At 31.7% G+C, this 9583-nt stretch overlaps 1 protein-coding gene across 1 annotated transcript; it reads right to left on the bottom strand.

The window, feature by feature from the left end:
* Nucleotides 1–1021: 1021 nt before the first annotated feature.
* Nucleotides 1022–3573, bottom strand: LOC101493793 (uncharacterized). The gene has a single exon (XM_027331792.2). The coding sequence runs from the start codon at nt 3476–3478 to the stop codon at nt 1022–1024; it is 2457 nt and encodes an 818-aa protein (XP_027187593.2). The 5' UTR covers nt 3479–3573.
* Nucleotides 3574–9583: the final 6010 nt, after the last annotated feature.

The following is a 9583-nucleotide window of genomic DNA, read 5'->3' as shown; positions in this document are numbered from 1 at the left end:
AGGGAAATACTTTTGTTTACTAAAAAGTATAACGAAATCCATTTTAGAAAACAATCAAATAAAATTTCTAAGTTTTTTAATACCGCATGACTTTTTTATAAGCTATAAATAGTCTTAGTTGAATATCACTAGGTTTCTACATCTTGTTTAAAAAATCTTAATGGAATACCTCAAGACTTATTTTAATTACATTACAATCTTGATTGATTACTTAAAGATTTTTCCATTACAAAAAGTCTTTTTGTCACGACCTAAAAACTAAACACCGTGATTGGGGCACAAACTATTCTTCTAGGCTGGTAAGTCTATCAACTAACTTAACAATTAAACAATTAAATAGTTATCAATAACCATTTTGAAAAAAATATATATAATTTTTCTCGAAGTTTCGACATAGTATATCCTCTATAACTTCAATGATTCCAAATTTATAAAATTTCTATTTAACTTATAACTCAGTCATATTTCAAATAACATAATCTAAATATTTAATACATTTCCTAAAAAAAACTTTTTAGACTCAAAATAGTTGCAAAATACATCACGACTCAACAAACTTTACAAAAGGGTCCTCGATCAAAGAGGCTTACCAAAAAATGATTAAGACTTGAATCTACTAACAGCTTGCTACTCAACTGCATGTGAATCTGAAAAAATAAACGTAAATGGGTAAATCACAAAGACTTAGTGAGGAGACAACAACCACCACCAACTAGAAGGGAAACACAAAAAGTTACAATCTTGTTGGAATTATGTTAAACAATGTTATCTAAAATATAGATAATTCTCAAGTAAAGTATACACATGATAAAATTATTAAACTTATAATTTAGTCGTTCAAGTAGAAATATTTAAAATGCAATTCATACATAAGTGAAAGCAGTGGCGGATCTTGACCGAAAAGGTTGGGGTGGCCGGCATAAAAATTAAATATATAAATAATATTATATAGCAAAAAATTAAGTTGTAATGAACACAAAGTGAAATATCAAATAATTTAACTATATGATTTAAGAATACTTTAAAGTAATGCTCTACGCTCTTTAATTAACTTGAAATCATCAATAATAGACTCAGAAGTGATACTTGCAGCAATTTCCCTTTCAATACAAATCGTCATGGTATCTGCCAAAAAGTCATCTTCCATCTTGTTTCTTAACCTTGATTTAATAATTTTCATTGCTGAAAAAGATCTTTCAGTTGTGGCAGTAGAAACCGGAAGAGTCATGATAAGACGAAGTAGTCTATCAATCAAGTAGAAATTTTGCGTCTTTTCAGTTGCAATCAAACATGAGCACAATTCTTGGATAGTTGATAAATTCTTCAAATTTAAATCTTGACGAGCATCAATTAAGAAATGTTGGAGTTGAAATTTCAAATTAATCTTCTCTTGCATGTTGAAATCCACAGGGTAATATTTTTCAACTAGAGTGCAAATTTTTTCAATGTTAAAAGATTTATAATTATCCTTAGGAGTCAAAGCACAACTTAGAGTTAACAAATCTATTGCTTGCTCACTAAATCTGTTATTCAACTCTTGTAATTGTTGATCAATGGCAGTAAAAAATATTTCAACTCTAAAATAATGCTCTATTGTAACCTGACCTTGTTGAAGACGAGATCGTCCAAATTTTGTTGTTGAATGAACATCGTTGAGATCAGGAATTTCAATATCATGTTTTTCACAAAAGTTCTTCACTTCAGTAAATAATGCATCCCAACCATCTTCTCTCAATACTTGAATAAGATACTTTGTTGTTCCAACCAAACACATGGCATTAACTATATCCTGAGATTGTTGTTGTAAGGCTTGACAAAGTATATCAGTTATCCCCATAATTTTTTTCATCAAATGCAAGATAAATATAAAATCAAACGCCTTCAAATAATTATAAGCACTATCAGCATCCCCACGTGTAGAATAACTTGCTCTTTCATTTGTAATTTTTTTTAAAACAATACAAGTTGCCTCATACATATTTATCAAGCTACAAATAGAAGAGAAATGTGATCCCCAACGAGTATCCCCAGCTCGTTTCAAAGTACCAATTTGATTTATACCTTTACCAGTTACAATCTCATCAATTTCTAGCAAATGTGCAATTTCCTCTAATTGAGCAGCTTGTAACTCATCATGACGCTTAGTAGAAGAACAAACAACATTAACAACAAAAGTGAGCTTCTCAAAAAATTTATGAATTGGAACAATTTCTCTTGATGCACTAACCAAAGCAAGTTGCAATCGATGAGCAAAACAATGGACATAGTATGCGTAAGGACAATCTTTCATAAACAGTGCTTGTAAACCGTTCCATTCTCCTCTCATATTACTAGCACCATCATACCCTTGACCACGCATGTTAGAAACATCAAGATTATGTCGAGAAAGTATATCACATACTTTTTCTTTCAGAGTTAAAGTTGTAGTGTCTTTAACATGTGCCACAAAAAAAAATCGCTCTTGTATTAAACCAACTTTGTCAACAAATCTTAACACAAGAGACATTTGTTCCCTTTTTGATTCATCACGAGCTTCATCTACAACGATGCAAAATTTGGAATCACCAATTTCTTCACATATATGTTTTCTCACCCTACTAGAAAGAATATGCAAAATCTCTTTTTGAATTTGATGTGAAGTATATTTAGAATTATATGGAGCATTTTCCAACACAACTTTCGCAACTTCATCATTGTAAGTTGCCAAGAGTTTTATCAATTGAAGAAAATTGCCTTGATTTCTTGACCCGCTAGTTTCATCATGTCCCCTAAAAGCACAAGCTTGAAGTGTTAACCAACGAACAGTGTCAATTGATGTCTTGAGACGTATTCGATTCTTCAAAATTTGTTCTGAGCTTTGCACTTGAAAAGTATTCCTAATATGTCCATCTTGATTCAACAAGTCTAGACAAGCTTTCATTGCATTGTTGTGTGGTGAGCAAGGATCCATCCCTATGTGTTTGAGAAAAGCGCAAAATTTTCCATTTTTAACTTTCTTCCAATTTCTAAAACCTGTACCAATGAAGACATCTGATCCAGGACGTCCAGTTGGTCTTTTGCTAAATAGATAGCATGGTAAACAATATGCAGCATCTTTAGAAGGTGAATATTCTAGCCATGAAGAAAATATGTTAAACCAAGCATATTGAAACCGTCTTGGATGAACCTCGTTGCCAGATAAAGGATATTCTTTTAAATTTATTTGATAAGGACCAAATTTTAGATACGCTTTTCGTATTGCATCCAATTTATTTGGTGGATATTGCCAAATTTGAGGGCGCTTTCCGGGATCACGTTCTAAACATTTCTCAAAGTCATCTTCGAAAACTCTAGGAACCTTGGAAAGACGAATATTATTTTCTTCAATTCTTGGATTCTCAGAGATAGTTTCAGATGTAGAAGTTATAATTTCTTCATCTCTTTCACCGTCACAAAATTTCCTCTTGAAAAAAGAATCAATTCTTTTACTCTTCTTCATTCTCACAAACTTATCTAAATCAATCAATTATATGCAACAAAAAAACTAAAACACTTTATATGGACAAAAAAACTCAAACAAAAATAAAACAAAACTCAAACATTTTATATGCAACAAAAAAACTCAAACACTTTATATAGACATAAAATCAAACACCTTATGTGCGACAAAAAACTCAAACACTTTATATTGATATAAAATCAAACACCTTATCTGCAACACAAAAACTCAAACAAAAATGCAACAAAACTCAAACATCTTATATGCAACAAAAAAACTCAAACACTTTATATAGACATAAAATCAAACACCTTATGTGCGACAAAAAACTCAAACACTTTATATTGATATAAAATCAAACACCTTATCTGCAACACAAAAACTCAAACAAAAATACAACAAAACTCAAACATCTTATATGCAACAAAAAAACTCAAACACTTTATATAGACATAAAATCAAACACCTTATGTGCGACAAAAAACTCAAACACTTTATATTGATATAAAATCAAACACCTTATCTGCAACACAAAAACTCAAACAAAAATACAACAAAACTCAAACATCTTATATGCAACAAAAAAACTCAAACACTTTATATAGACATAAAATCAAACACCTTATGTGCGACAAAAAACTCAAACACTTTATATTGATATAAAATCAAACACCTTACGTGCAACACAAAAACTCTAATGAAAAATCAGCACTAACGTCTAATTGAAACTTCAAATTAAAATTGCAAACTCCAAATCAAAGCTTCAAACTCAACACTAACAATACAAGCTTTAAATTTCATGCATACATTAATCAAATCTAACAAAAATCAGCACTACCTAACAAAAATCAGCAATAACAAAATAGAAATTTGAACCTTTTGAACAAAGTAGCAACGCGGGGGGGGCGGGGCCCCCCCCCCCCCCTGTCCCTATGAAGCTCCGCCTCTGAGTGAAATCAAAAGGAGCACCTTAAAAATATCATAAAAAATCAAACAAGTAAAAACATACATTTTTGGGAACCAAAAGGCAACTACATCTCATTGATAGTCATCTCCTCCTAAGGGTGACCTTTTTCTTAGGGGAGACTCCATCTAACCGATAAACCTCTTCTCTCAATCCCGCAACACATCATAACGCATCAATTAGGGAGCTTACATCTCGTTGATAGCCCTTTCTCCCTAATGATGACATCTCTCATAGGGCGGCGCCATCTAACGATTAACTTTCCCCAATCAAAATGATATAACTAGGTGCACCTACAGCCGTTAACGATTTTATAATTATAACAATGATTTTCCGAAACACGTTTAAAAATCATATCTCATTTCATCACAACTCATGGAAAACATATTCAAATGTATAACAATTCAATATTTAAATACTTTATAACTCATAAATAAATCAAACTATTAAAATATTATATAACAAAGACCATGAAAATAAATAAAGGATGAAATCGAGAAAAATTCAAAAGTTGTGTTCCCTAAATTTTTTTTAAAATAATTTAATATAGAAAACGAGCAAAATAATTATTATAGCATAATAAAAATATATGACAATGATAGTCGTCTACTCACAACTATGGAGAATCGCCTAAGTTTATTCTCCAGCAACTTCCAGAGTATCAGTCAGGACCTCAGCTAACAAATCTGAGTATAAAAAATATTCTCAAGACTTTAGAGAAAATTATTGTAAAGTTTAGCTAACTCTAGAAAACCATAAAAATCATTTAAATCTACTTTAAACACAAAAATAAGATGTTTAAACAAAACTACATTTTTTTAGAGATTCATACTAGCATTAGAGTTGTGTATTTACCTCAAAGAGTCTCATTGAACACTTTTCAAAGAATGATTACTTTTCTCCTTCATTAACTCACTAACCGTGACCCCAAAATCCTAACCAAGAGCATTTGTAGGAGTATGGAAAGTTATGTTTTTGGAGATGTTAAATTCATTTTAAGAGTTGAAGGTTTATGTCTGCAATTTGTGTTGTGGAGTGAGAAGAAGCAATGAGGAAAAAAAATTAGGGAAGGGGTTGGTGTTTCTGCCGAGAGACAGAAGAATGAGGGAAAAGTGAAGTGGAGTTGGTTTGTTTTTATTTATTTATTTATTAATAATAATAGTTGAAATGGTGTGTTTCAATATCTCCTTCTTATGAAAATTCGTCCTCGAATTTATTTGATTTTTTTTTCTTCCTACTACCGACCTTGAGTTTCAAATAAGTGTGGATACTTTGCACAAATGACTTCTTTGGGTTCCCAAGTAGTTTCTTCATCGGATGGACCACGCCAAAGAGTTTTTATTGAAACGATATCTTTTGAGCGTAAACGTCTTACTTGGCGATCTAATATAGCTATCAGATGCACAACGTATGATAGACTTTCATATAACTGCACATCTTCATGATTAATCACATGAAAAGGGTCATGAAGATAATTTCAAAGCATTGAAATATGAAAGACCATATGAACTCCTGAGAGATCTGGTGGAAGTGCCAAACTGTACGCTATCGGTCTTATTTTCTCTAAAACTTCAAATGGTCCAATGAACCTTGGACTTAGTTTTTCCTTTTTACCAAAACTCAAAACCCCTTTCATTGGTGAAACATGTAGGAATACATGTTCTCCCACTGAAAAATCAAAGGGAAGACGCTTCTTATTAGAATAAGATTTTTGTCTACTTTGAGCTGTCACTAAACGATCTCGAATCAATTTAACATTTTCAATGGAATATTGAATAAACTCTGGACATACTATTTTATCTTCCCCAACTTCAAACCATCCTACCGGAGACCTACACCGTCTTCCGTACAAAGCCTCAAATTGAGCTACTTGAATACCAGATTGATAATTATGATTGTATGCAAATTCCATCACGGGGCAAATGTTGATCCCAACTATCTCCAAGATCCAGAACACAAGCACAAAGCATATCTTATAATATTTGTATAGTCCTTTTAGATTGTCCATCTGTTTGAGGGTGAAAAGTTGTGCTAAACTTCACACGAGTTTCTAATGTGGAACAACTTGAGCAATAAATTGGGCCCTACGATAAAAAATAGTATACATGGGACACCATGCAAAAAGACAATTTTGTCTAAGTAAAGTTTAGCATATTAAGATACATTATAAGTAGTCTTTACAGGTAAGAAATGTGCAGATTTGGTCAACTGATCTATAATCATCCCTATTGAGTCATATTCCTTTTGGGTTTGTGGCAATCCTGTGACAAAATCCATAGTGATGTCTTACCACTTCCATTCGGGTATTTCAACAGGTTAAAGTAACCTTGAATGTTTTTAGTGCTCAGCCTTTACTTGTTGACACACTAAGCACCTAGAGACAAAATCTACTACGTCTCTCTTCATCCATTCCCATAGATTTCCTACTCAAAGCATTTGCAACAATATTTGTCTTCCATGGGTGGTATAAGATTGTGCAATAATAATCTTTCAATAGTTTCATCCATCTTCTTTGTCTTAAATTTAAATCTCATTGTAGGAGTGTGAAAAGTTATACTTTTGAAAATGTTAAATTTATTTTAAGGGTTGAAAGTTTTTATGTGCAATTGGTGTTGTGGAGTGAGAAGAAGCAAGGAGAAAAAAAAAACAAAACAAAAATGGCGGAAAAAGGGTTGATGTTTCTGTCGAGAGAAAGAAAAAAGAGGAATAAATAAAATGGAAAAGTAAAGTGAAATTGATTTAGTTTTATTTATTTATTATTAATAATAATTGAAACGGTGCGTTTCACTTTTAAAATCCTTTTAAATTTTAATTGTATATATCCCTAAGTTTCAAATATTTTCAAGGGAAGTATTAGTTCGAGATATACACCCATTTTTTTTATGATTCCCATGTAATGCTTAATCAGCTCTATTGATGAATGAAATGACATCAATTAACTTTCCCTGTAAAAAACTTCAATACATTTATTTATAAAAATAAAATAAAAATAATTGAAACATCAATTTAGAAAATGGATCCCTCACCATTCACTTAATGTGTTGAATGAGAGAGGAAATAAATGTAAGAAAAATTACTATTACTCATACATAAATAGATAAGAAAATATGTATTAATCATTAACCCAAAAAAGTTAAAAACTTCCCAAAGAGTATCCAACACGTATGATCATACAAAATTAACTAAACAGTGTAGCTTAATCCACTAATCACAAAAGACTAGGCTAATTAAGAATCAACAAAGAGATTAAGCTTTCTAAAGCTACCCCAGAATAGTTAGAGCCTAAAACTTCCTCTAATTCATCTCCCACATTTGGAATCAACAAAAAGATAGGGGATCCAACAAAAGACTCCCTTCACTTGGAAGGCAAAGAGTCGTTTCAGGATGAAGAAATGGATGGACGAGGAAGATCCTCTTTTCCGAAAACAACACTCTCATTTATATGAGCATCATTAACCTCTTCATCCTTTAGAGTGGTTTCTTCTCCTTTCTTAGCCTAAGTCAATATCTTCCTTTTCTTTGTTAGTTGAGTGACATCAACTCCTCTAGCTTCATCAACTTTCTCAATTTCCTCAGCTTCTTGAAATGACTCATTTTCCTTTTGAGCTTGCACATCTTCAATAGATTTTTATTTCTCTTGATCATCTTGATTAAGAACAATTTGTTTCTTAGCAAAAATTTCTTTAGTCATTTTTCCAACATGATCATATTGAAAATAGTGACCTCTATTGTCTAAAAAGGTATATGACAGTTTTTAAAAAATGCAACAAGATTGATAATCAATTTAACAAAAGAACACTTTTATTAAACTAATGATCAATCACGGTCCCAAGGAATTGTTTCTAAGCGAAGGTTCACACTTACATGTATTGACTAATTACTAGTCCAGCATATGCAGTAATTGTTCTACAAATTAATCAAGATACAAGCATGCCAATTTAACCATTCAAGCGATATCAATGAAAACAGAATACGTCTATAGCATGCAATCAAGATTAATCATACAATGATACAATGCAAGATGGAAATAAAGAGTAAGGGATAGAGAGTAGTGCACCGCGATTTTATACTGGTTCAACCGTCTATCTGACGGCCTACGTCCAGTCCCAAAATTAAACGATTTCGGCCTTTTCAATAGAATCTTCTAGAGTGTTTTACATATGTTCCAGCTCTCCCGGCCTATCAATCTTAAAACTCTCTCTCTATTCTATTTCGCAACCACTGTATCCCAGAGTTTCTCTACAAACTTTTCCAAGATTACATTAAAGCTTCTTCTTGATGAGCCCTCTCAACAATGAAGATAACTACCAGTTTCACTACTGGATTTTTCTCAGTTCTTTCTTTACAAAGTCTTTGTTACTGAAAATATAAAAAATATACAGAATTTGTCTCAATCACTAGCAATGAATCTCACACAAGAAGTTGTTTGTCCATTTGAGTGTTTGTGAGATCTTTCTCTTTTTCTCTCAAGAAGTCTTTTTCAGCTTCCTATTGATTATGAATAATCGTTGGTTCTACTGGATTTTTCTCAGTTCTTTCTTTACAAAATCTTTATTACAGAAAATATAAAAGATATACAGAATTTGGTCTCAATCACTTGCAATGAATCTCACACAAGAAGTTGTTTGTCCATTTGAGTGTTTGTGAGATCATTCTCTTTTTCTCTCAAGAGGTCTTTTTCAGCTCTCTATTGATTGTGAATAATCGTTGGTTCTGGATCTGAAAAAGCAATATCAAGGGTATTCAAAATGTTATCAAATTATATTAGAGAAAGTGATTGAAAACCGTTTATATAGTTTCTGAAAAACAACATATAAATCGATTTCCCAATCGATTCATTAATGTAATAAAACAGGCTCAATCGATTTCCCAATCGATTATCGCAAGTCTTGTTTTTCTGGAATCTTGAAACTACATAAACTAATCGATTACATAATCGATTATTTTAATACACTTTTCAGAAAATTTTGTGTAGTTTATATTTGAATCGATTGCATAATCGATTTTAGGTGTTTTGTTCCAACAACGAGATCAAAAAAATCGATTACTCAGTCGGATCATAAGTCATTAAATCGATTCATTAATACACATAATCGATTTGGCCATATACTAAGTGTTCCCTGTAACTTAAATTTTTGTTT

Source organism: Cicer arietinum, chromosome 2 (genome assembly GCF_000331145.2).
Source record: "Cicer arietinum cultivar CDC Frontier isolate Library 1 chromosome 2, Cicar.CDCFrontier_v2.0, whole genome shotgun sequence".
Taxonomy (NCBI): Eukaryota; Viridiplantae; Streptophyta; class Magnoliopsida; order Fabales; family Fabaceae; genus Cicer; species Cicer arietinum.
Note: the sequence above shows the minus strand (reverse complement) of the source record. Positions and strands in the feature narration are given on the sequence as shown.

Coding starts and splice junctions, on each gene's coding strand:
- LOC101493793 (XM_027331792.2), bottom strand. CDS start 3,478: ATGAAGAAGAGTAAAAGAATTGATTCTTTTTTCAAGAGGAAATTTTGT.